This window comes from Exophiala mesophila (assembly GCF_000836275.1).
Source record: "Exophiala mesophila strain CBS 40295 unplaced genomic scaffold supercont1.5, whole genome shotgun sequence".
NCBI classification, from domain to species: Eukaryota; Fungi; Ascomycota; class Eurotiomycetes; order Chaetothyriales; family Herpotrichiellaceae; genus Exophiala; species Exophiala mesophila.
The window spans coordinates 1,570,300-1,594,938 of NW_015622508.1; the positions used below are offsets into that span (position 1 = coordinate 1,570,300).

At 51.0% G+C, this 24,639-nt stretch overlaps 10 protein-coding genes across 11 annotated transcripts; 5 read left to right on the forward strand and 5 right to left on the reverse strand.

Annotated features, from left to right (window-relative positions):
- Positions 1-1,895: 1,895 nt before the first annotated feature.
- On the reverse strand, positions 1,896-4,310 carry PV10_07301 (uncharacterized protein). The gene is made up of 4 exons (XM_016372189.1): positions 3,411-4,310; positions 2,907-3,343; positions 2,679-2,848; positions 1,896-2,626 (listed from the first exon to the last, which is right to left on the reverse strand). Exons 1-4 carry the CDS (start codon positions 3,633-3,635, stop codon positions 2,187-2,189), a joined length of 1,272 nt encoding a protein of 423 aa, XP_016221521.1. The 5' UTR covers positions 3,636-4,310; the 3' UTR covers positions 1,896-2,186.
- Positions 4,311-7,073: 2,763 nt separating this feature from the next.
- Positions 7,074-9,237, reverse strand: PV10_07302 (uncharacterized protein). Its single transcript, XM_016372190.1, has 2 exons — positions 8,307-9,237; positions 7,074-8,256 (listed from the first exon to the last, which is right to left on the reverse strand). Exons 1-2 carry the CDS (start codon positions 8,947-8,949, stop codon positions 7,301-7,303), a joined length of 1,599 nt encoding a protein of 532 aa, XP_016221522.1. The 5' UTR covers positions 8,950-9,237; the 3' UTR covers positions 7,074-7,300.
- A 383-nt stretch (positions 9,238-9,620) lies between these two features.
- Positions 9,621-10,431, forward strand: PV10_07303 (uncharacterized protein; the record flags this gene model as incomplete). Its single annotated transcript, XM_016372191.1, has 2 exons — positions 9,621-10,279; positions 10,326-10,431. The coding sequence occupies 2 exons, from the start codon at positions 9,621-9,623 to the stop codon at positions 10,429-10,431; spliced, it is 765 nt and encodes a 254-aa protein (XP_016221523.1).
- A 349-nt stretch (positions 10,432-10,780) lies between these two features.
- PV10_07304 (uncharacterized protein) lies at positions 10,781-11,975 on the forward strand (the record flags this gene model as incomplete). The annotated part of the gene is made up of 2 exons (XM_016372192.1): positions 10,781-10,872; positions 10,925-11,975. The coding sequence occupies 2 exons, from the start codon at positions 10,781-10,783 to the stop codon at positions 11,973-11,975; spliced, it is 1,143 nt and encodes a 380-aa protein (XP_016221524.1).
- Positions 11,976-11,986: 11 nt separating this feature from the next.
- Positions 11,987-13,471, reverse strand: PV10_07305 (uncharacterized protein). The gene is made up of 2 exons (XM_016372193.1): positions 12,968-13,471; positions 11,987-12,850 (listed from the first exon to the last, which is right to left on the reverse strand). Exons 1-2 carry the CDS (start codon positions 13,314-13,316, stop codon positions 12,069-12,071), a joined length of 1,131 nt encoding a protein of 376 aa, XP_016221525.1. The 5' UTR covers positions 13,317-13,471; the 3' UTR covers positions 11,987-12,068.
- Positions 13,472-14,173: 702 nt separating this feature from the next.
- Positions 14,174-15,550, reverse strand: PV10_07306 (uncharacterized protein; the record flags this gene model as incomplete). Its single annotated transcript, XM_016372194.1, has 1 exon — positions 14,174-15,550. One exon carries the CDS (start codon positions 15,548-15,550, stop codon positions 14,174-14,176), a length of 1,377 nt encoding a protein of 458 aa, XP_016221526.1.
- A 759-nt stretch (positions 15,551-16,309) lies between these two features.
- PV10_07307 lies at positions 16,310-19,295 on the reverse strand. Of its 2 annotated transcripts, XM_016372196.1 has the most exons (3): positions 17,772-19,295; positions 17,065-17,703; positions 16,310-17,003 (listed from the first exon to the last, which is right to left on the reverse strand). In XM_016372196.1, the coding sequence occupies exons 1-2, from the start codon at positions 19,087-19,089 to the stop codon at positions 17,546-17,548; spliced, it is 1,476 nt and encodes a 491-aa protein (XP_016221528.1). In that variant the 5' UTR covers positions 19,090-19,295; the 3' UTR covers positions 16,310-17,003; positions 17,065-17,545. The 2 variants fall into 2 exon arrangements, with proteins under 2 accessions (XP_016221528.1, XP_016221527.1); XM_016372195.1 differs by having other exon boundaries at positions 16,310-17,703.
- On the forward strand, positions 16,544-17,404 carry PV10_07308 (uncharacterized protein; the record flags this gene model as incomplete). Its single annotated transcript, XM_016372197.1, has 1 exon — positions 16,544-17,404. One exon carries the CDS (start codon positions 16,544-16,546, stop codon positions 17,402-17,404), a length of 861 nt encoding a protein of 286 aa, XP_016221529.1.
- Positions 19,296-20,206: 911 nt separating the features above from the next.
- On the forward strand, positions 20,207-21,680 carry PV10_07309 (uncharacterized protein; the record flags this gene model as incomplete). The annotated part of the gene is made up of 3 exons (XM_016372198.1): positions 20,207-20,643; positions 20,700-20,777; positions 20,843-21,680. 3 exons carry the CDS (start codon positions 20,207-20,209, stop codon positions 21,678-21,680), a joined length of 1,353 nt encoding a protein of 450 aa, XP_016221530.1.
- A 998-nt stretch (positions 21,681-22,678) lies between these two features.
- Positions 22,679-24,529, forward strand: PV10_07310 (uncharacterized protein; the record flags this gene model as incomplete). Its single annotated transcript, XM_016372199.1, has 3 exons — positions 22,679-22,973; positions 23,043-23,255; positions 23,304-24,529. The coding sequence occupies 3 exons, from the start codon at positions 22,679-22,681 to the stop codon at positions 24,527-24,529; spliced, it is 1,734 nt and encodes a 577-aa protein (XP_016221531.1).
- Between the last annotated feature and the right edge of the window lie 110 nt (positions 24,530-24,639).

Genomic DNA, 24,639 nt, shown 5'->3' on the forward strand with positions numbered 1-24,639 from the left:
ATTGGCCCTCGGCCCCTCCACCGTGAGACCTTTTCTTCCGTCCGCTGACCGCCGACCGCCTCGGATACGGACAAGGCGGGTCCAGGTCCGATGGATCGGTCGGACCAGTTGCTACTACGATCCATACCGGCTTATATCACTCATGAGCTCAGTCGAAGAGCTCCATTGCCTCACCGAGCATAGTGTCAAGCACACGATATTCAGTTATATGCCCGCGGCTTTCCCTCGCCCGGAGGGATCGGGATGGTGTTGACGACGATAGTTGAAGCTCAAAGGCCTTGAAGGGAGAACTACAGGACAGGAGGAAGGAGATTAGAAAGTTTGCTGACGGCGAGGTTGTGATTTATATCTTGCTAGCCCAACACCAGGGTTGCTCCATTGACCACACGGACACGGTTGTGGAGAGTATGTGGGCGTGGATACAAATCCGGAGGAAGCAAGATTTGTCCCTGCTGCGGTGTAGAGTAGGATTACCTTCCATTGCGCAACAAAGGTGAAGAACTCATTTTCATCTCACACACATATGCCGTGTGGCATTGCAGCGAATGAAACGTCTTCTGGAAGAACGAGAAGGGAATGCCCATGAACAGTGTTGCAGTGGGAGTGGGCAAACTGTCAAAATCAAGCAAACGGCACTCAGATGCCGGATATGCTTCGACGACCAAGACACGGCCACCACTCTTGTTTCCCTATAAGGACTGTACCAGCAGTGTGCATAGACCTGACGCAACAACTTGGAGCGGGGATCTGGTCGGTCTCTTGACGGTTTCCGGTCAAGTGGGAGGGGTTGGGGCAATGATTATCCTTTGCCGCCGGCATGATGCCATATCGAGGCAGAGCCCGTGTGGACGTATACCACACTAAGTATGTTCCGCAATTTACGTTTTGTGGGGGGACGTCGCATATTCCTTGTATGGAGAGTGGGAGTACAACTCTGTCGGCGATCAGGAGGGACTGACTTGGTGAGAGAGAGTCATCGACATCGACGTGTCGTCTGATACTCGTACCCGAAGTGACACAACTCATGCGGGGACGACTTTGCGGAGGTGGAGCTGGCCAATGGTGGGTGACCACAGTTGCAGCATTGTTGAAACGTGGAAGAGGGTACAATGCGGTGCGCGTACTATTCTGTGCTCCTGATGTTGATCAATGGCTTGTGAGAACGGAGACAAGTTTCGGCCTGAAAAAACATCTCCATTCATCCGTGTGGTTGCATTTGCTAACAAGGTACTTCTGGTGGACATACTCACTTGATATCGACTCGAGAAGTGATCTTTCAACAGTGTATTGACTGACTGGCGATATGTGACAAGAGAAGATGGCAGATGGCGCAGACGATGAAGAAGAGCGAGAAGTTTTTCTTAATCAACCTAAAACAGGGAAGGAGCGAGGCACACCAAGTATGGACTTTAGGAAGGAGCACATTCCTCCCTCTACTCTTCTCGACATCAATTTACCCAAGTAGAAGTCCGATACTCGAAATGTCAATAGGCATTTTTGGTCTCGAACTCGTGACACATGCGAGAACTAGCATTGGACACGAGGTAAGCTCCGGCGGTCATGTCAAGGTAGAATATTAGGACCGTGTGGGCAATACTATTCTCAGCGCTGCCTTTAAAGCCGTGGCAGCTGGGTTAAGCGCATGTGTGACAATGCCACGAACCCAGCCAGTGTCAAATGGTGTACATCAAAAAGGGAATGTCAAAGATGGAACATAGGGTTGATAACCCTGTTGTCTGAACCACAATTGAGGCTGATGACTGAAGATCCTTGAAGGGGGGAGGGAGACTGCGTTGGGTGAGTCCAACACTTGACAGTATGGATGGAGACAGCGTGTACTCCGGAGCATCCATTCTTGTCACGCCAAATGGTTAAACTCTTCTCTGGCGACATTTATCACATCATTCCAGCTCAAAAACTCGATCCAACCATCGATTGGAATCTAACACCATCTAGAAACTAAGATCATCAAACTTGTTGGTTATATTTACACAGGCAAATGCAATCATGCACATGGCAGAAAATCTGGGTATCAAATGTCCAGAATGCAGCAAATGTCAAGCCCCCCAATGCTCGGGTCAACAGATCATGCAAGACGGGAACCCAGCGTCAGTGCCAGGACCTGACCTGCTTCGCTAGAATGGCCTTTGTGTAGAAAGGCAAATGGCTCGTCATCGTCATTGAAATCATGGCAGTGCCACCTTGATATTCAATAACGGGTCCGTTATCGAGTTGATGAGTGAGGAAACCACCGAGTCGGTGAAACTGGTATCGAAAGTGGTTTCGTCGGGCAGGACCACGATGTTAGCGGAGCCCGAGCCCCCGTCCAGAAGAATGGCGGCCTTCATGGTTTTGTCGATGGGCCTTTGGAACCAGCTGGACTCGCCCTTGGAATTGGCACCGTGCCAGGCGGTGATGGCCTTTTGATTGCCCGAGTTCAGAACTTCAAAGACGTCGAGTTCTCCACAGCCAGTCTTCCAACAAGAGCAATCACCGTACTGCTGGGTGCGGGGGATTTCGGCGTTGAGCAGCCAGATGGCGGGCATATCAGCGTTGAAGCCTGTCTTGCCTGAGAGAGGCATGGAGAATTCGACGAGGAACAGTTTGGAGTCGCCGTTGAAGCCATCTAGCGCATGTGTTAGCGGTGAATTGTTTCACGGAAACGCTTCATTTCTCACGGTAAGCAACGGTGCCGTCTCTGACGGCGCCACAGTCACTGGTGCAAGGTTTGTCGCTGAAAATGATGATCTCCTTGTTATCATCGATCAGAGCGTCGGCAAGAGTAACAGGCGAGGCGGAACCAGATTCGGCCAAGGGGCCAGCATACGCAAGCGAATTGCCCCATGTACTGGATATGATTGTCAACATTATCAATGTCAATCCCGCCTGACCATGAGAGGACTCACTAATCAAAAGTGCCAGACCCTTGACCTCCCATGTTGTTCAAGAAGACGAGACCGTCCGCAACCCCCGAAGCAGCATCGTAATATGCTTGCCGTGCCCAAGTTCCGGATCCGAGGTTGAGGGTAGGTGCCGGTTCAGCGGGAACTCCGACGTCAGGACTTGACACACCCGTGGGAGTGGTGGCAGCAGGGCCACCGGCGTCCAACCACGAAACGATGTCGCCATTGATAGTTGCGGTGATCCAGTCGCCGACAGCCCGTTTCTCCTCGGCATTTTCGGGCTCGGAGCGTCGAGCATTGTGGGCATGGTGATGCATGTGTTGGTGATTATGTCGACGCTCATGCGGCGAGGGATGAAGGGTTCGCTTAACAGAGCCCGAGCCTGGGGTGTAGGACGCGAATTGCTTTAGTCGCAAGGGCCCTCGGAAATGCACAGAGACCTGTGGGAAATGGATCATGTAAGTGGACGTGGTCTGGGCAAGGGAGCACAAATGGAGGACAACTGACCTCTTTGTCGAAAGGGGCCAGGCCGCCCGAGTATGGCTGCTCATCAAAGTTGCAGACACCATTCGACATGGTGGTGACCTTTTTATAACTGCCAGCAGTTCCGAAATTTGAGTACGAGATGGCCTTGACCTGGTTGGAATACCAGTTGCCCGCCTCAAAGACGGCAGTGGCGGCGACTGTGCTGGCAGTCGCCAGGAGGGCACCAGCGCCCCAGGCGTATTTCATGGTTTAGGAATTGATCAAGATGGCGATTGAGGTCCAATACTGGTTCACTAGGAATGGACGAGCTGGGTTGCTGGAGAGGTCGACTATTGAGGGAATCGACCGGAAACGACAAACAATGAATGCTCTTTGATTCGAACGCCAGCCGGTGAGTGTGCTGTATGAATGAGTGGACGGGTACCAGATGACCCTTTGAGTGATTCAAGACAGGCTTGAATAGATGGCCGTTTGCAGCGAAAGTGAAAGGCTGGCAACGAAAAAAAAAGCACGGATTCGGACCAAGTGACGAAGATGGCGTGTATAAGGGAGTGGAAAGGCTGGCTCCAGGGGAGTCAGTGTGCAGCGTGTGGGTGGGTTCTGCTGGGCAAAAGAGTGGACGGAGAAACGAGCGAGGGGGGACAGAATGCAGCGAGAGCGCCAACTTCCAAGGCCCGAGTGTTTGTTGGTAAGATGAAGTCAAGAAGAAAGTGTGGAGAGGGAGGAGATAAAGAGAGCTGGGGACCGAGTATTCGGAAGTCCCAAGCCTTGAAAGGGGAGGACATCTCGGTCGAGGCTGTCGAGCGGGAGGAGAATGATTGGTAGAGGATGAAAGGCGGACGACGAGATATGGACAGGGATGGCAGCCGCTTGAAGACTCAAGACTCTGAAAGAGTTGGCGCCCAGGGCGTGGAATCCACCGGGCAGGAATTTCCTGCATTAGGCGCTGATCCGTGTGTTTTGGTGACGGAGGTGGTAAGGTGTAGGCGGCTGGGGTGGCCGTGAGTGTGAGTGGAAGATAGGGACTGTAGGCACCGTGGGCGCGAGTCATAGGCGGTCATTTGGGCCAAGAGGCTCTTTGGCCCTTTGGCCCTGACCTCAAACCCTGCCACCTTGAAGAAAAGGTTCTAGCTGCCGGTGCAGGTCGCGGGCGCTGCCGAGTTGGTGTCATGGTAGCGACTCCCAAGTGCCTCCAGTGGCCCCAGTGCCCCCTTAATTCGCGGTGAGACGGCGTGTTCACGAGTGCGAGCTCTCCATCAGGGTACCCATCATGGTACTTGGCAGGAGGTCGTGTAAGATTGCGCTAAGAGATGCCCAGGCCTGATTGTCGTCGACGACCTCCCTCAGAGGCTTGTCATGGCCTGAGGACATTCTTGGGACAGCCCACCGCTGGACATTCCAATCTGAAGAATGCGCGTCAAGGCTTGGAGCATGTCGTGGAATAGGTGGATGGGAATGGTAGTTGAAGGCTACACATGCCCTGGCACGCCTGGTTACCAAGGATGAACAGAATGCCGTTCACCATTCCTGGGAGACTAGTGGTGGTTGTTTACTCCGTACATTGCCGAGAAATGTCGACAGTACGTACAGTGAGAGAGACAAGAAAGTCGACAGAGGCGCAAGAGGCAAAAGATTCTCACTCCGAAACAAAGTCAAAAGTGACTCAGATTCTTGACCAGATCGATCTCTCCTCGATCGTACCTTTTTCTGGGAAATGCTACACGCACTCGTTCTCCATCATTGCATCATTGAATTTCTCTCTCTTGTTGTTCTTCTTATTACTGATGGCGATCACTTCAGATCCCCATCCTTCATTCTTGTGTTGCATCCATTCTTCCATCATCAATTTCTCATCATTCCAGTATCCGTCTCTCCAGAATGTCCCACGCTAAACTGGTCCCAATCACCCCCCTCCAAATGATGACTCTCTTTCAAGCCACCCATACCCTATTTGGAAGACATCAACGAGAGGAGTCACCCTCCACATCATGAATCATTTGCATCTGTAGGCGAGAGTCAACCCAAAAGACGCCATCTCGTCGATTATTCACACCTATCGTACTCCGTCCACTCTTTCCACCCATCCTCTACCAGGGTCAGGGTCATGTGTCAAGATTCAAGCCCGACTTGTCCATGTTCGTCTCCACCCATCGCTCCCATTCCAACCCAAACCAACATGCCAACCCAACCCCTAATCTTAAATTCTCCGATCCAACCCACACGCGACCCAAACCGTCAGTGAACCGGCGCTACGCCAAAACGCACGCAAAGGCCAATGACTCGGTGGCATTTGTCTTTTTGGGGCCACCAGCCTTGCATAGATCCATTCCACCAGCTCCCTTAGAGCACTTTACAACACTGACCATTTCCTGTTTTGGGGCCCCCGACCAACCCCAGTCTAACCTGTTTCGAGACCTGAAGCACAGTGCAGTAATTCTTGTTGATGTTGATTAGGTCTTGCAACGCTCACTCGTATTGACCAAAATCTGTGAATGCCGCCATCTCGTTACGATCTCGCTTCTCTTCTTAGATGCGGAGAGTAGCATCAACTACGCAGTACTCGTAACTAACTGGCCAGACCAAGTCGACGCTAAAGATCCAGTAGTAAACAACCTAGATGATGACTCGCGAGTCACACCCTCACAACTCGACGCCCCCAGTCCAAACTACTGAAGCCGATCGACAACAGGAAATTGAGAGTGAGAGTTTGAGTCCATCTGTTGCAGGTTGCAGGTTGCAGGTTGCATTCATGTCTTGCAGGAACTTCTTCCTTCTTCTGTACCTTCCTTGCCCAACTCGTGCCTGTCTTGCTTCTACCTGGCGCCTTCCCTGGCTGGCTGGATGCAGAGATCACCCAGGTTCCTTCCTGTGAGTTTTACTCTGTTCGGTATGTACAACTCGAGCTACCTCATCTTCACTCCGTATTCCGTAGGTACCTGACTTTCTTATTCTACAGTAGCGTCGTCGAGGTAGCGAGCTCATATTCAGATTTGCAATTTCGATTCCCAAGAATTCGACTCTTCTCGACTCTAAGTAGTGATCATGTGCCCAATCCATTCCATTCCATGTCGCAAAGTGTGCTTGCAGTAACGAACTACTACCTAGTACTTAATTCTCCATCCTTATTGGAAAAGTCCCATTTTCTCATCTGGGCAAACCGCAGATGTTTCTGTAGATCCTAAAGAAGAACAGATCTCCTGAAAAAAGCACATGTCTGCACTACACACAGTACAGCATACTATGCAGGTCCATACCTTATGTACTGTACTTATATGTGTAGTACTGTCGATCAAAAAGAAGAACCCACTCCGTACATATCATCGTTGACAAGGCTCTGAAGCAAAGTACCACGCGAGAGCCTAGGTACCTACAGTAGTGTAGGTATCTACGGAGTATATACCTATTACCTACCTAAGTAGTCACCGAGTACATGGTTGTGGTGGTGTGGACGGACGTGCCAACGGTCCAGCCTCCTGGCTATAAGAACCTTTCCTCCTTCGATCCACGCACAGACCCCAAATGTACGGACTAAAGAGAGGCACAGGAGGTTGAACGATGTGGCCGCCAGTCTGTGCGTTCGCGCGCGTCCTGCTTTGACCCAACTCAAGCATTTTCTGACGTCCTGTCACTGATGGCCATGTGGTGGCTCTACATACCAGGTGGTACGGCATGGGTTGGTCTTGTGAGATGTGATGTGCTACTAGTATTCTATCCTAACTTTGTACCAACTGTCTTCTCGGAACTCTGTCGTATCTGGGTATCTTTCAACTCCCAAAACCTTGGATGTTTGTCCAACACGGACCACACCGCGACCTGAAACGCCAACCAGCCTCGAGACCCTGCCCAAGTGTTCCTTGGACCATGTGTTCCTATATGCTCATCAACCATGACGTCTGTTACTTAACATATTCTTATGGCTTTTCGCGGCTTTTCACTTTGGTCCAACCACTTTTCCCTTTGCCTTTGCCTTCGTCGCCAGTCCCCAAAAGTCCGTTCGTCAGATGCGTTGCAGTCGTCATGATACTCCGAGCGTCGTCGTAAGCCGCTCCGTCGAGGGTGCGTGTCTTGACAAATACCGCCTCATCCATTCTCTCTCCTCCGTCATCCCATTCATCAACCCCCAGCAGTTCCCATTCGGCGTTGTTCATCTCCGTCAGGAGATGTCGTTTGAGGGGGTCAGCCACCATGTTGAATTTGCTCAGCCGCCACTGTCGCGTGCTGTTGGACTGAGCCTCCGTCCAGTACAATGAGTGCATCGACTGGTGTGATCCTGATCCAAGACGAGGCACAACCAGCGAACTTGGGTCTTGGTTGGATGACCTGGAACCCCCTTTGGACCGGCGGAGACGTGCGTCTTGTTGTGTCATGGGTGCCATCACTCCCGCTGGAGCCGGAGGTGCAATCAACATTAGGTACAATATCCGACCGATATTGCACACCTCTCCCCATGTTTCCGTCCCTTGCAGAAAGCCTTGACTCCGTGAGAACCATGCAATATTGTAGGCCAAGCAGGAAATCGCTTCGACAAAGAAACCAAACGCACTCGGGTCTTTCTTGGCGAACTGAGACACGTGCTCATTCGTATCATCAGACCCAATAAATAACGGTCGAGGCCGTGGAAGATTGCTCGATTCGCTTCGTGATTCTGCTGGACTAGAAGGGGTGCTTGTCACGGTCGAAACACTGCCAGGAAACGGCACCTCTTTGCCTAGCCAAGATTGTGGCGGCGGGAAAATGGTAGTCAAAGGGTAGTCTTTGTGAGGCACCGTGATTTCGCACGGGAGTTGAATACCAGCAAAATAGGAGCACAAATACACCAGAAAAGCAGTGTGTCCGAGAACCGCAGTGAGCTCCGTGCACCGCATATCTGATTCGCAGTTAGCCTTGTCTATGCCGAAGTTTTGGTCAATCTCTTACTATTGATGTCCCGCAAATCTGGAAGCCACAGCCCAGAGATTGCGTAGCACTCTTTGATGGACCCGTCTTTGCTTTTCTTCTTCACTTGTCGCAGCCGAAGCAGTGAAGCAGTCTCTCGGCACAGAACTGCTCTGGCATCGACACTTCGATTGTGCAACATGTCATTTCTGGCCTTGTCTTTCTCCTGTTGTTGTCTACCTTTGCTGAGTTGTTCTTGTCGAGCCACAAGTTGTGCTTGCTTGGCTTGGTCGAGACGAGCCTTGCGTTGTGCAAACACTGCCTTTTGCTTTTCTAATTCGACACGCAGGCTATCAAGTTCTTGTTCTTTTTCTCCAAGGCGCTGCTCAACCTCCTCTTCCTCAATCATAGCCTGTTCCATTTGTACTTTGGCAAGATACTTCTCTTTGTATGCGGTGGCAAGTTCGTTGTTCTCATCATCGGTTGCAGGGTGTAGGTCAGGTTCAAGAACGTGGTTGACCCTCTTCTCCAGAGATTCCTTGTCCAGAAGGATTCGAGCGAGTTCAAGGCGGAGTGGATTGATCAGGTCATGAACACAGGCGGTGCAGAGAACCTCTGATTCTGCCGGACCAGAGTGTTTCTTGCACAGCAAGACATACTTTTCGTCTTGTCCATCAGCGTCCATATCGTTCAAAAAACCTCTTCCAAGTCAATGTTTTTCTTGTTGTAGAGTCGGGCTCTTCAAGGTGGGGGTAAGTTGTTGCAAACAAAGTCGGCCTGTTTCTTCTTCTGCCGATAAAGGACGAGGAGCGGGCGAAGTGGACCGTGAAACATTGTGTTAAGATGCACGGGCAGGAAAGCACGTGCGAGGCTGTTGCAAGTGTTACAACATTGTGTTCTGATGTATTGGCCAGGGTTGGACTCGGTGTTGATGATGGTGGACGAGGTGGCACAAGTCTTTAGAAGTACGGAGTAGATGAATGGATGGGAATAGGCTGCGAGATATGATGCAAGGGCATGACGAGGCTTATTGGTTTGGTTTCTGGGCACCAATAGGGCTGACAGGCTCCCATTTGCGCCCGGTTTGTTAGGATCGAATAGGCAAGGCTCGTGACCTGTCCAGGCGCTGCTGGGGCTCTAGGTTTCGCGCTGGCTTTTGGTGAGGGGTCTATTAGGCACGTGATCTGGCGACACCAGAATTCGCGCTAGTGTAATTAGCGTGTTCTGCTTTGAAGAATCAAGGAAGGAGCCACTTGAGGAGAGAGTAACTGAGAACTTTATCGATTGACCAGCTGGCTCTGCATTTTGATGCGAGGAGGTCAACACCATAAAGAAACATATACGTGGACATATACAATGGATGACGAGGAACGTATCCAGTCGTCACCTACACCCACTCCCCAAAAAGCCGACTTCACGGCGAACGAAGGCGAATCATCACCTCTCCCATCTCACACTCGACACGACAGCATCTCTAGGAAAAGGACCAACGACGACGTCTATAAACCCGTTGAGACTCCAAAGTCAAGTCCTAGATCAGCACGCTTTCACTTGACCCGGTCTCAGCCAGGTAGCCCTACTATTCTTGGGTCTCAGAATACCACGACTGCTTCTGGACAAAAGCCATCTCCATCAAAAATGTCTGGAATTCCTCGAACGGAATTTGGCAAAGAACTCTCAACCTCTGGACGAATCCATGGTAGTTTCGCGCAAGAAATCAAGGACTACGAAAAGCGTCTGGAACAAGAGTTTCACGATTTCGAGCGGTCATTGAACGACAGAGATTCCACAGCGGACCTCGAGCCTTTAGATTGGAATGAACTAGAAGCACGATACAAAAAGGAGATCAAACCTCATCTTGATACGGAACAAGAAATCATGACCGAGTTCAGTGCTCGATTTCAGGTTGGAATCCACTTGTACCGTTTTCATTTACTCTCATTAACGAGTGAACAGCAATTTATGCTCTATATGCAAGTCTCGAATGAGCAAGAGACCGATCGTGCTATCAAGAGGTATAGTTGCCCCTACACCCTATCTAACCTAGTGCTAACGATATAGACTACGAACACGCATGGCACTCGCCCAAAATTCGGAACAAAGCCTGGTCAAGAAGCAGGATCACCGTGGGACACTCCAGCTCTATGTTGCCGAGACTATCTACTGATATAGACTGCAGATAACAAGGTGTTGGAAGCATTCAGAAGCGCCATGAATCTTTTGGGCAGTGTTTGATCGTCAAGTTCAAGTTCCTGACATCAATATCTGATGACTGATCTGCCTCAATCGCCGTGGATGGAGATCTGCGGAAAGTGGGGTTCTGCTCCACTCTGGCACTACGTCATTCCACGTCGACCCTTGACGCATTCTTGGATGGACTGCGACTTGGGGTCTGGCAATCAATCATTCAATACCACAATATCAACCTAGGTGAAGACAAGGTTGTGCAGTCATAACACGTGCACCAAACGCTGGTCTTCTTGATCGATTATGATTTTACGGCTCTTACAACGGTAATGTCTAATGATCGAGGCACGAGTAAAGATGAGGATTTACTCTCACGCTTGAATGCGTTGAAGCAATCGACAGTGTCGTTTGATCGGACTAAGTGAGTGGTGGTCTCAAGTTGTGGTTACATTTACGAATGCTAAACATTACAGTTTTGACGCTCCTCTTTCAAACCCTGCACCGCCCTCATTAGATCCAACCCCCGGCCGCGCCCTTCAGAATGATCTCCTATCGAGATGGAAGTCGTTGGGAGGGACATCATCTTCAGGTGACATTTCTTCTTCAACAGGAGCGGCTGCGGGTAACAAAGCAGAGGACGAAAAGACGGTGGAGGAGCTCTTAGCGGACCTTGGCCCATCTGATGCTTGGGAGATAAACAAGAGTGAGGAAGATCAAGTTGCAGATTTACTGCAAGCCGCAAAAGGTGCTCTTGCCGACGGAACATGGGACACCCAAGAGGAGCATGAACATGTGTCCAATGCTACTTTAGATACTAATAGATCTGCCAAACTACCTGCGGTCGATGTGTCGGTTTTCCAACCCGACCCAGAATCAGACGATGAAGGCGGAGTCGACAATGCTAGGTCCCGCAAAACTCCCAACCAGATTAAAGGCGAAGTTAATGAAGAGGCGGATGAATTACTTGCCCGGATTCTTGACGAAATCAAGCACGACTCGCCAGAAGCAGAGCACAACCAGGAAGATGGGTCAGAGGAGGACCAACAATCGCCGGCTGGATCAGGATCGGGTGATCAGACCGAAAAGCACGACACCAGGACACCAGCGTCATTTAGCCTTGACCTACCAACAACTCCGTCCAAGCTACCAGATCCTGTTGCTGAACCAGACGCCAACGGTAACGCCAACGATGATGACCTCGCATCGCGGTTTGCTGGCCTATCACTACCGACAGTACCAACAAGCATTCAAAAGAAGTCCAGCGGCGGCACTTCACATGCCAAACCTGCGATTGGATTCACCGACGAGGAAATCGATGATTGGTGTATCATCTGCAGTGACGACGCCACATTGCGCTGTGTAGGTTGCGATGGAGACCTGTACTGTACGAATTGCTGGATCGAAGGACATCGCGGTGAAGACGCAGGGATGGAGGAACGCCGACATAAAGCCGTTCAATTCGTCAAGGGTGGAGGGAAGAAAAAGAAGAGTGTTCCAGCAAGGAGAACCATGATGGGCGCTTAATTTGGCGTGGTCATCTACCTACCATCTTACCTACCCACCTATCTACCTTACCTAGCAAGCCATCATCCATACGACACGAACAATCTACCGTATCTAAACTCTATCCTCCAAACTCCTCTCCATCTGCTTCTCCTTGGCCCTCTGACCCAACTCGGCATGAACCTCACCAATATTCCTCCCTTTGACCGGCATGGGCGGAACCACAAAATACATGACACCATGAGCCAGACTCGCGGCAATTGGACCCACCCAAGTAACCCAGGCCCAAGAGGGAAAGCTACTTCCAACGAAAACACCAAAACATCTCGCGGGGTTTAAACTCGCACCACCATATCCAGGCTTTGAAAATGCCAAACTCAACGCCGTGGATCCAGCCGCCAACCCAACCAAAACGGGTCCGAGAGCCGGACCAAACAATTCAGCCTGGCGAGGATCCAACCCGACGCCGAATGCCATGATTAACAAGAGCAAATCCCCGACGAATTCAATGGCTAAAGCAGATCGTACGGATGCCATGTCTTGGAAGAGATAACATCCGCCGACTTTGAACGAGCGGGTATCGGCGGCGGAACGGAGTAACAGGCCGGCGAGGCTCGCTCCAGCGAGTTGACCACATAGGTAGAGTACCAGGCGGGGGAAGGTGGTCAAGCGAGCGAAAAAGGTTCCAATCGTGATGAGTGGGTTCATGTGTCCGCCAGAAATGGCGCCTAATGAGTAAATCAGGAGTGAGAGTGTGATGATTGTGATGATGGATCCGATTAATGGGCCGAGAAATGCTGCTGTGCTGAAGACGCCTGATGTCGGTGATGGAAGAGGTGGTGGTTCATATGGAGATAGAGAGTTGTATGCCGATGAGAAGGTGAAGACTAGAGTTCCTGTGAATGAATCAGTGAATCAGTAAGCCAATACCATGTGACTACCCTGAGAGTTGAGAATTCAATCCATCTTCTCCTGGAAAATGAGTAACTACTTTAGTAAAGTAAGTAACTTACCAATCCCTTCAATAACAGCCGCACGATACAACTCGGCCTGAGCAAATCCTCGAAGATCAAAAGCTTCTCTGAGACTCAAGTTTGGAGCTGCATCCGGCATTCGCTCCAGCAAGACAGCATTTTCCGGGTTTTCTCGATCGACCACAAATTCCTGGTTGCCGCCGAGTCGGCCGGCGAAAGGTGATGATCGCACGCCTGTGGCGAGACGCATTCGCATCACATGTTGGATCATGCCGGAGCGTTTGGGTCGGATTGTGCGAGTGTTGGTTGGTAGGGACACGGACTCGGACTCGCGGGATTGTGTATTTGGGTTGGGGTTGGGTGGTGATGATGTGGTTGTGGTGGCCATGGTTTTCAGTGTTTGTGTTCTGTTAGGTTTTTATTCATCACTGGTCCAGCTGCTGGTGGTGGTGGTAGTAGTGTAAAATTGACAGTGGTGAGATTGGACTTCAGATAGGTGTGAATGCTGTTGTAGTAATAAACAGTGTGTGTTGTAAAGATTGACCTCCTCAACAGTATAATAAAAAAGAAAAGGCTCACAGCCAACATTTCCTCAGACCATACCTAACTTAGATCGCGTTGCTGGATGTTCAAGCCATCGAGATCATCCCCACCAGTTGCTGCGTTGGATGGAACTTGTCAGCGTATGTATTTTTGCCTGGATGAGAAATAGGGTTATGGTTCCCCATATGCAGAAAGTGGAAGGCCGGAGACCATCAACCGCGGAATTGCACGGCCGTCCGAGGACGTGTTGTTGTTGTTCACCAAGGGGGAGGATGTGGCTGACTCAGCGTTCTCGGTTTACAGATGGGATGGATGGATATGGGAATTCATCAGAGTCTTCCCTCATTCTCAGAACCGAGAGACTCCTATTAGCTGGGTCTAATTATGTGCCTCAACCTGATTGCCCTTGTCCATCGTATGCTAATCGTTGATGAACAAGTACTGTGATGGACAGAAGGGAGAATTGTCGAGGGTGACTTCATCACGTGCTACAGAGGGTTTTAAGATCCAGTTCGAGCCCTCAGTTGAGACAGACAAGGTTGAATACAACGATTCACGTAGAATTCAAGTGTGCATAGAGCTGGCTTCATTTTGTACATTGAGATGCACTTAGGAAATCTCTGAAATCCCGAAATCCTACACGGCTTGCAGCCCTGCCCGCTTAGTCTGTCCTCCACTATGCGGTTGGCTGCTCGACCAGTTTCAGTCATCGTCTTCATTACGTTCGATATGATCATCATCAGGGTTCAACAAAGCCCCGACTGAGGTGCTCTCCTCCAAGACTTTCCGCCCAGAGTCTTCGCTTTGTAGATTCAGGTCTTCGATCACGAACGTGAGCGTCAGTGCTGGGACGAGGACGGCACTGACAAAAGCACCGATGCCAACTCCACGGATGACAGAATCTTTCTGCAAGGCAGTCTTCAAAGAGTCGGTCAAGGCCACGGTGATGGCTCTGACCATGAGCTGCGTTCCCTTGGGTCCGTAATACCCTGGTTTGGCAAAATCCACGATCCCTTCATTCAAATATGCCTGCAACTTTTTTCGATTGCCTTTGGCGCTCTTGAGTTGGCTTTTTAATTCGTCCAAGTAGAGGTTAGGTGTTTGTCCAGCGATTATTCTCCTGAGAAAAGAGAGTTTTCGAGGTATTCGAGTCTTCTCGAGGGCTTGCCAATCGATCGTGGGATATTTTCGGTCTTCCCAAACGTCTCTGGCGTCGCAGAGCTGGTGCTCATTGCAAAATGATCTTTGCTGTTGCACCGATAATGACCGCAGGTTTGCTGGAACAGCCAGCCGCTTGGAATCTTGGACGTATTTTCTACAAATAGGACACTTGCGGCTCAGAGCTGGCACGTCAATGTCGAGGTCGATCGGTGACATGGACCTTGCGGAGGACAACGAAGAGACGGATGTCGAGGGACTCTGCAGACCACTGCCTGATGCAAACGAGAAGGATGTTTCAAAGACGGTCGGGACATCTGTCTCAGCACTGGTCGATGAAGATACAAATTCTGGTAGGTCAGGCATCTGAAAACCGGCAGCTGTTGAGCCAGGCTTTTTCTGTGGCAGGTCCGCAATCTTCATTGAAGGCTTGGACTTGGACGTGTTGTTGGATGGCCGTAACCCAGGGACCGGCTCGACATCAACAAATCCTTTCTTTTCTGGCACGGCGACTTTTTTGAGTTGTACTTGGTCATATGAAACATAGCCTGGCTGCTTAGCGACGTTTTCTTGTCTCTCGGGGATAGGCTCTGGTGCTTGGAAAGCGAGCTTGCGATTAGCATAGCCTTTGTTCAGCCTTCTTTTCTGGGATGCCGGAGGGATCCAGAAGGATTCTGTGAGGGACTGGTCGGCACCGACAACCAGCTGTTGTTGATCAGGTTCATCGCGGATGACCTTTCTTGCCTTTGCTCTTGAAGAGGCTCTGGTGGGTGCGGGGCGCTTCTTGGAAGAGAACTGTGACTTTTGTGCAGTGTCACCTTTGGGTGTTGATGAACCGTTGTTGATGGTGTCGGTTGTCGCATCCTCCTCATCGCTGCTCAGAGGTTGAGCGTAAATGGCCAGGTCGTCATCGGTTTCCATGGTCATATGTCCGCCTTCTTCCAGCAATATTCTTCAGCTCTGGTGGTCGCGGGGAGAGAGTGAAACGTAGCGCAGCAAGCGTTCATGCCCGCATGAGCCGCGGAGGAAGATGTGATATGTTCAAGAGGTATGTACTGGGAAACTGGAACCATGCGTTGGGGCTGGGAGGAGGACAGGATCTGACAGATGGATCTTGAAGATCGCACTCTGCCAGACAAGGACTCAAGGAATTGTGCAGGAAGCCAAGGTGATGTTACTCAAGGTATTGTATCACAAACCAGCATGTTTCCTGCAGGTAGTGAGCGGAGACTAAGTAAGTAAAGTGGTAAGTTTATTGATGGTTCACAGTTCAGTCAGCATTAGACAGACACTCAAAGACGTCGTCCCATCAGTCAGTTTACTGCATTTAGAAGGCTGGACCATGCAGTTCCCGGGGCAGTTCCCCAGCCACTAAACCTGATTAAGTAGATTCACTTTCTTGACGCGCCACGCGCCAACCCCCAGAGACGCGACTTGGGCGGTCGTGGTTGCCAAGCTGAAGAAATCCGTGTGGTGAAGGAAGTTAGTTGACTTCATTTCCATGATTACATCTATCTACCTACCTTACAGACCTACCACGATGTCGTCAGTCTCTCTACTCCAGGCACCTCTATGGAAAAAGCCAATGAGAATCAATTCGAAATTACAGATACCCTGCCATGGCTGTCTCTTGCTGGGACCAATGCATGCTGATCTGCCGCTGCATACCGCTGGCTGACTGAGTGCTCCAGGGTAGGCAAGCACGACCAGGCCAGGTAGGCACAACGGTGAATGTAACCCCACCTGCCGTCCCAGACCGCAGCAATAATTGAATGCGTCATACTGACAACAACCTCAACTTTGAGAAACGGCAGCCTGTGGCTGTTCTACTACCACAGCTCCAAGGACGCAACCAGCTCCTTGCAATGTCCTGTGATTTCTTCCATCTCAGTGTTTTGTGCAAACCTCACCACGATGCACCGACCTGAAGTTTCCTTTCGATCGCTAACCATACTTGTTCTGGTGTTGATGAACTGGCCCAGCACATCCATTTGCTCCGTCCAATCCACCCTAATCACCGGCGTCGAGATCCGCAATGCCACCATTGCAGACGCATCACGCATCACCAACATTGTCCAAGAAGCCTTCCATGACTCACCAGAAACCCAGTATGTCTACCAATTCATGGACCAACATCCCCATGACTATTTCAGTTGTGTCTTTGGCCAGGTGAAATCGGTGCTACACGACCCCACCATGATGGTCCAAATTGCCCTTTTGCCGGACAACGATGCTCCTCATCACTTGGTTCCTGCAGGAGTGGCTTTCTGGGAGTTCCCGAATGCCTGGTCTCATGCTCCAACATCATCATCTCTCAAAATGCTTAATGGACTTTTCTTGCCCTCGTTGACGGATGTCAACACCCTAGAAGTGCCTGAAGCTTGTTTAGCAATTCTCAACCTCACCCGTCTCATTGATTTTGACCATCAGCTCACCACTGCAAAGCGTCAATACCTCGACCAGCCGTACCCTCCGTCCCACCAATTCTACCTTGACACCCTTGGCACCCTTCCTGACTATCAAAGACGAGGAGCTGGCGGCGCCTTAGTGAGATCCGGTGTCGATTTCGCCAAAGAGACCATGGGCCAAGATGATAACGTGACGGCAACCCTGATAGCCACCCCAGCCGGAGAGCCGCTATATCTACATTTGGGCTGGGACAGTCTAAAAAACTTCACAGTCACGAGTCTGGACAGGGTGGATGGTGGCGGTAAGGAGGAGTGGGTTTTTGATGTCATGAAGTATGACCTCGAATACGTTCCACAGCCTCGCTAGGTCTGCCATGCCATGCCCTATTTTGACTGCCCTCAAGAATACAATACACACCTGTCTACACGATCTACCCAAGATCTTACTGCATTCAAACTCCATCGATACTGCACACCCCTTGGCTTGAAATGGCCCTACTTTTGTTTCTCACAATTTAGCTTTGAGGGCAGCCTCGTTAAAGGCAAAGTTGAGGTCGTCGGGCAACTCCAGCTCCAGGCGTTTGGTGTTGACAAAAGATGGGTTGAGTTGGTCGAGAGAACTTGCTCCCATATTGCGCATGGTGGTCTCGATTTCTTCACTGAGAACTGTGGGCAGAAACACTGTGAGCGACCTGAGGACGTCGGGAGTTGACATATACAAGACAAGTACTTACGTTGAATGACTTTCATGACCCCCTCATCCCCCATGGCGACTGAATACATGAATGGCCGGCCGAGGGCAACCCCTTTGGCGCCCAGGCATAGTGCTTTGATGACGTCGGCACCGCGACGCACCCATCCGTCCAGATAAAATTCGGCCTTGGTGAGGATGTCGGGATAAAATTTGCGGATCTCCAGTAGTGTACTGATTCCACTCGGGGCGTCATCACACTGTCTTCCTCCGTGGTTGCTTAGATAGATGGCATCGATGCCGTGCTCGACAGCAATGGCAGCATCCTCGGCTGTCTGAATGCCTTTCAAGGCGATGGGCCCAGCGTTTTGCCACGCTTCCCGAATCCAGCCAAGGTCCTCCCAATTCAGAGTGGACGAGTGATGACCGCGTAGAGGCGGCCCATCCTCACTTTCTTGTGGTTTGGACCATTCCGTCAGGAGCGAGGCATCCCCAGACGCGGTTACCAGTTCGGCACGATATCGCTCGTCTTCTTCTCGCTTGCCAACCACGGGTGAATCGACAGTGATGACTAAAGCCTGGTAGCCCAACGTCCGTGCCTTGGTGATGAGTTCGATAGCACTGGATTTTTCGTGGGCGATGTAGAGTTGAAACCAAAGGGCTCCGTATTCGCTGTTTCCTCGCGTTGTGGTCCAGCACTGTGCTAACTCGTCGTGCGGGACGGTTGAGTATGTGCTGGGACAATATGGGATCCCGGCTCTAGCAGCACCACGGGCCAAACACAACTCGCCATCCTCATGAACCAGCTTGGCACGAGCTGCGGGGGCAATGAAAAAGGGCAGGCGGCTCTTGAAGCCGAGCATAGTCCTTTGCATGCTCACCCGTCGCACATTGCGCATGACACGCGGACGGAGAAGGACCTTTCTCCAGTCATTCTGATTATTGGCAAGGGCACCCAGACCATCAGCAGCCGAGTGGAAATAAGCCCAGGAGGCGCGGTCGATGATGCGTTCGGCAGCCTTTTCAATGTCGTCGAGGTTGAGACAGTGTGAGAGAGGAATCCGGGCCATCTTGTCCAAGTTTCGTGACACCTGAGGTGCAGACACTGTGGAGATGGTCGAAGGGTCGACAGGTCCTAGATGCTTATCCGCAGAGAGTGCTTTCTCGATCGTACCAGCTGGATGAATCGGTTGATAGACGGATGTAGCATCTTTGCCAGCATACTGAAGAATGATGGCAGATCCGCCTGGGTGTTTTTCCAAATAATCCGTCACATCGTAGGCTTTGCCACTGACAATGACCCAACACGAGTCTTTGGAATTGTGCTTTGCAACTTCCAACCCATGAAGTAGGTCCGACATGGTTGTCGACAGTGTTCGAGGAAGAACAATGCTTGCTGCTGGGGATGAGGAAGAATGAAAGCAAGCGTTGAGCACAATAAGACGAGATGGAAATTTACTTCGACGGGCGATAGTGATGGGTCTGGTTGCTGCGGAAAACAGCGGTGCTCAGGGTCTGAGGCACGGTGGTTTGGGTGAGCCTCGGGTTACCCCATCGATCTAGGTAGGAAGCCAACCACGCCTACGAAGTATCTGTTAGCATATAGGCCACTCTTTATAGGCTGTTTACAACCTACCGGTCATTGAGGATTACCCACACCCTGGGGTTATCCCCCCACTCTTTGGATGGGACGGCCTTCGTTCCGCAGCTTGTCCAGTCCACAAGTTGAGTGAATAGGTGTTGGAGATGTTCGAATGGGGGTCTGAGTATCTTTTTAGGTGTTAAGCTGATTGGGATTGATCGACAAAAGGATCAAAAGAAGAGTTCTCGACTGTGGGTGTCGCCCGTCACGTGAAGAGGGTCAGCATGAAGGAACGCTCCTTCCTCTCTGCACACTGACTTCTGCACCTTCCTCTAAAGTTCTGTGGTGCAACGACGATGATGGGTCGCACCTTCCTGAACGTTGCACGTCATGACGACGCTCGACGCCGTTCCATCTTTTCAGATCCCATCAAAATCCCACTCGGATCCCCTTCAGATCTCATGCAGATGCTAACTATCGCTATAACGCATCGATCTGCAGTCGCTATAATTAAGGATTCGTACATAGGCGTCCTCCAAGCGGGAACTTAGGTTGGTGCCACATAGCTTGGCCTGAACAACCTCCTCTTGACATCATTTTCTTATTTTTACCTCCTCGCTGAGACTTGACCGCGTATCTGCAATCAGGCCAGCCTCCCATCTAGCCAGGATCTGGTGCTGAACATGCCGTGGGCTGGAACGTGGACGCAGCGCATGTGATCGATGTGGGTGTGAGCTCCCTCTCATTTGCTGACCACTTCGTATTCGAGGCTGCTGTCAGTGAGAGGCTGTGTCCAGAGGCTGCCTTGGGGCCAAATTGTTGAGACTTATAAGACATTTTCTTGGTCGTCAACGTTCTCCATCTTCAGCCCTACGAGCCAACATCTGCACATCAACATGGCCGACGCCAGCACTCCAGTTCCCTACACTGCAGATCCCCTATGGTTGTTCATCAAGGACTTTGGGCTGTTTGCCCGTAACCTGTTCCCCTGGCCTGGTCTATTCGGCCTCGTCATCCCTCCTTGGACTTCCAATACCGGGCAATTGGATGAGCTCTACCCGACCCTTCAGAATGCGTGGGCCGTCTTCCAACACTTGGTTTTGATAGTGGCACAGTCCATCTTTTTGCTCTCTCTTTTGCCTCTGGCCGTTGTCCTTCCGGCTCCGATTTTTTATTTTTCCTACATTGCCGCATTCATCTTTGGAACCCGGCTGGTGACCGTCCTCCTGAACGGATGGAGGCGCAGATTGTACAAGTCGCATGAGAAGTACACCATCGGGCGGAATGTGGACCCGCGGGAGAGATGGGTATATATCAATGGTGTCGCGACAGGGTGAGTTTGCCTCCAGGAACCGATTCTATAAAGTCGTGCTCAAGCAGCCATGCCAGAAAACATTGGCTACAGGCCAACCTCGACCGACTAGCCCTGACGTTCCGTCGACCGATTTATGGCATTCACAATCGCACGTAAGTCAGAGAAGTCTGTCGATTACAAAGGTGTCTCGATGCTCACATTCTTTGGGATTCATCAGAAGCGGAATCATTTTTGATGTCATTGAGTGCATCATCCAACGTGACTTTGCATATGCCACTCTCGACATACGAATTGCATACGCCGAACTGATGGACATGCTGACCGACGAGGACATTTCCAAGGTAGTGCTGATCGTGCACAGTCAAGGAGGCATCGAAGGCAGTCTGGTTCTGGACTGGCTGTATGCAACACTCGCCGCAGCCCAGTTAGCTAAACTGGAGATATATACATTTGGGAACGCGGCCAATCATTGGAATGCTCCAGCATCCACGCTGTCACATCATGGACATGTGACTGAGGGCGGAAGTTCGGCGGGTGGGAAGCAGCCACTCCTAACGACCTCCATCACTCAGTCTAGGCCTTGGGAGAGGGAGTCAGAGACAAGAACCGTCAAGCACATAGAGCACTATGCCAACACATTGGACTATGTTGCTCGCGGAGGTATTCTCCACTTCCGACCAGATCCTCCTCCACCGGGTACTGCTGGGTCTGGTCAGACAACAGCAGCATTGCCTAGTCAGGAGGCCCTAGACTCGAATCGATTTGTTGGGCGGCTGTTCAAACGGACAGGACCGGGACATCTACTGAATCAACATTATTTGGACCCCATGTTCCAGCTCGATTCGTCGGATGCTGTACGAGGACGAGTACTGGATGGCAATGAATACATGGACCAGCGAGTGGATCAGGCTACTTTTGACCGCTGGGATACGGTGCAAGCTCTAGAAGGGACCGAGCCACAGAGTCAGGGGGTCCTGATCAAAGACCTGAGCAGACTATGGAGATACAGGAACGGTGCAGATGCCGATATCGATGCCGATGTGAATGATGGATGAAGATCTGACTTCACTTCCTAGTTGGTTCCTCGCCATCCTTGGCAGTACTTTTGGTCGACGCAATGACTTTCCAAGTTGTCATGATTACGCTTCATGTTAACCAGTCTGACAAGGGTTTCCACCCAGTGATAATGCAGGTTGAATGGTCATCATATGTCCTTGGTTGAATTACGATGGCGTCAAGTGGTCAATTGGCTATTTTGGCGAGAAGTTCGAGTCCAAGATTCTAGCTCCATTTGATATGCTGGTCCTCTCGGAAAGTATTTATCTTTGTGGTCGAAGGTGTGATGCTAGTGCAAACGCCATATCAGGAAATTGGGGCGCAATGCTAAGACTGAGATGAACAAATCAACGCAACGGGAAGGAGCAGGACAGAAGGAAAGTGCGAGGGATGCTGGACATGTTCGAGGCAGGAACAATTACGAGAATCAGAAGCAGGTGCGCAACAGGAAATGGGTTCATCATGTCCATCGATCCTTCCTTCTACTTTGCCCCTCTTTTCCTCTCTTTTCCTCTTCCTCCACAGACGCAGACTTATATTCATCTCATTCTGCTTCTAGCCTCATCACCACCGTCAGATTCAGATTCGACTATCCTCCACCTTTCCGCTGACTCCTTTACGCCCTTGCCCATGTCCATGTCCATACCCCAATACTGTATCTTCCACTTCAACCAAATCAACGCCCAATAATCCCTCCCCTAACCTATACTTATGTAGGCATGCGCAAGCCATCGACCAACTAGTGTGACAAGACCCCGGTCACCATGTCGGCATGCCAGAGGCTCGGTGATTCCAGCCTGTTACCAAGGATGAGTTTATCGCCTACCTTCTTGATCCCTGTCCCCGCGTTTGTCTCCCCGCCTGCTGACTGTCAACTTACTGATCTTTTATCTAGCCCACTGAATCGCCCATATCTCTCTTGGACGGCCGTTTGTACCTCTCACCTCAATGTGCATGGGTATCATCTCAATGAAACCACGTCGAAAACCTCACCTCAATGGCGGAGGTGCCCGAGAAATACCTCTTTGTATCTCCCATCACCTCCACCTCACAGCCCACCAAGTATCGCACAGACTTAATCAAGGCCCAGGCTCGCTCCCATGCTGCCCGCGTGTCTTATCCTCGACACCCCAAGGCAAGACGCGAGACTTGGACTCGACGACCTGATGACGACTCGTCCAATGACGCTCAGGCTGGTATCCCATATATCGCAGAGTCTCGTCCCACCAGCGAAGAACCGTCTCCAAAAGTCAAGAATGCTACCAATCATGTTTCCAGCAATGACTCGAAAGGTCAACATCCTCTCTCTTCACGATCCTCTATCCCATCGCCCCGTCCCTGAAAACTGACCAATCTCTCAGCGCCAATGAACATTGCTTTCCGTCCTAGGAAGCCCCTGGTCATAAAGTTTCGTGTCCATGCAGCCAAGCGCCGGCCAGTCAAGGTCGTTGGTGCTTCCAGATCCTTCGTTCAGTCCCCCAAGATCCCAATCAACATCAGCAAAAGTGCCTTAGACCCCTTTGTCCGGTCCTCGATCGAGCTTTCCGTCCCGGACAAGCATTTGCTGCACCTGTGTATGGCTCTCAAACGTTCCATCTCTACTCCTCTTTCTAACATGATAGACCTTTCCACCGTTCCCGATCAGATCTACGGTACGACAACCGGCACTGTCTCAGAGGTCGCTCGCAATGTCTCTCTCAACGTCATAAGCGATAATGCTATTACCACCATGTGGCTGCTGCTGGTCGTTGAGTCCCAGGTTGTCAGCTTCCAGCCCAGCAGAAAGGATGCCCAACTGTCCATTCTCACACGACGCAATCAGATCTACCGATCCATGAACGCCCGCCTGGCTGACAAATCTAGCTCCACCGCCGAAGACTTTCTCCTCTCAGTTGCCATCGCCGCCGCCTGCGAGAAACGCCTCGGCAACGATGTCCTTGCTGAACAGCACTTATCCGCTGTCAAGCGTATCTTGCTCCTCAATGGCGGCCTGTCCTCCATCCGTCGTCTAAAATACCCCACTGGCCTCATGATCATCAATATCATTGTCGAAAACCAGCTTCGCTCCCTTTTTGATACAAAAAGTCTCCTCGATGCCCGTCTAGCAGCCCTCATCACCACCACACTCGCCCAGATCCAAACCTGGAACGCCCATCTTCGTCAACACGCCCAGGTCAAGTTGCAGCAACGAGAGCGAAATTCGTCTACCTCTTTTACAATTTCCAACGCCGCCTCATCATCCTCCTCGTCTCATCGCCGGTTCATTTCAGGGGATGCCACGAGTAGCGACTGCCTGACAGATCGTGCTCGGGCGTTCGCACCAATGACTGCTCTACATTGCTACGTCAGAGTACCAGCAGAATCGGATCCGGATTCATTCGAGCTCGACGATGCGCAATGCCGATTCTTTCTGGGTATGTTATTTACGATAAATGCTGCGTTGTATGCTTTTCGAAGCAGCGCCCGTCACACCTCGCGCTATCTACAAGCATTAACACGTGCAGTCGAAATGAGTACGCCTGCCAACTTCGTTCTACGTGCCGGCGGTTCGAAGTTGCCATCTCTTATGATGCTCATGATGATCGCCCACAACGTTGTTGACATCGAGGGCCCTGCTGGTTTCCACGAGGAATCTGACATCGAGACTGACACCGATGCGGTCTTTCGTGTCGAAGAGATCTTTGAGTTTGTGGGTCTCATTATGATCGCCGGTCTTGACTCAAGAGTCTCGGTCATTAGGGCTCTTTCTTCCTGGCTGATTTTCGAAATAACTGATTCCAAGAGTTTGTCTCACATCCCCCTCCAGGCTGTGGTCGACGACGTGCGAACTAGCTGGACGCCTAACTAAATTGGAAATCGCTTTCATTCATTATTCTTCGCCAGCCACAACCTGGCGACCAGCCATGCAACTCAATACAATCAAGTTTGTTGTCCTGTATCGAGAGGGTATACCATATC

What these genes read in the sequence shown, in the direction of transcription:
- PV10_07302 (XM_016372190.1), bottom strand. Translation starts at nt 8,949, where the DNA reads ATGGACGCTGATGGACAAGACGAAAAGTATGTCTTGCTGTGCAAGAAA. An exon ending in AGATTTGCGGGACATCAATA is followed by an intron (nt 8,257 to 8,306) that starts GTAAGAGATTGA and finishes ACTGCGAATCAG; the next exon opens with ATATGCGGTGCACGGAGCTC.
- PV10_07305 (XM_016372193.1), bottom strand. Translation starts at nt 13,316, where the DNA reads ATGGCCACCACAACCACATCATCACCACCCAACCCCAACCCAAATACA. An exon ending in GGCTGTTATTGAAGGGATTG is followed by an intron (nt 12,851 to 12,967) that starts GTAAGTTACTTA and finishes ATTCATTCACAG; the next exon opens with GAACTCTAGTCTTCACCTTC.
- PV10_07307 (XM_016372196.1), bottom strand. Translation starts at nt 19,089, where the DNA reads ATGTCGGACCTACTTCATGGGTTGGAAGTTGCAAAGCACAATTCCAAA. An exon ending in GGTCATGAAAGTCATTCAAC is followed by an intron (nt 17,704 to 17,771) that starts GTAAGTACTTGT and finishes TTCTGCCCACAG; the next exon opens with TTCTCAGTGAAGAAATCGAG.
- PV10_07301 (XM_016372189.1), bottom strand. Translation starts at nt 3,635, where the DNA reads ATGAAATACGCCTGGGGCGCTGGTGCCCTCCTGGCGACTGCCAGCACA. An exon ending in TGGCCCCTTTCGACAAAGAG is followed by an intron (nt 3,344 to 3,410) that starts GTCAGTTGTCCT and finishes CATTTCCCACAG; the next exon opens with GTCTCTGTGCATTTCCGAGG. An exon ending in AGACGGCACCGTTGCTTACC is followed by an intron (nt 2,627 to 2,678) that starts GTGAGAAATGAA and finishes CACATGCGCTAG; the next exon opens with ATGGCTTCAACGGCGACTCC.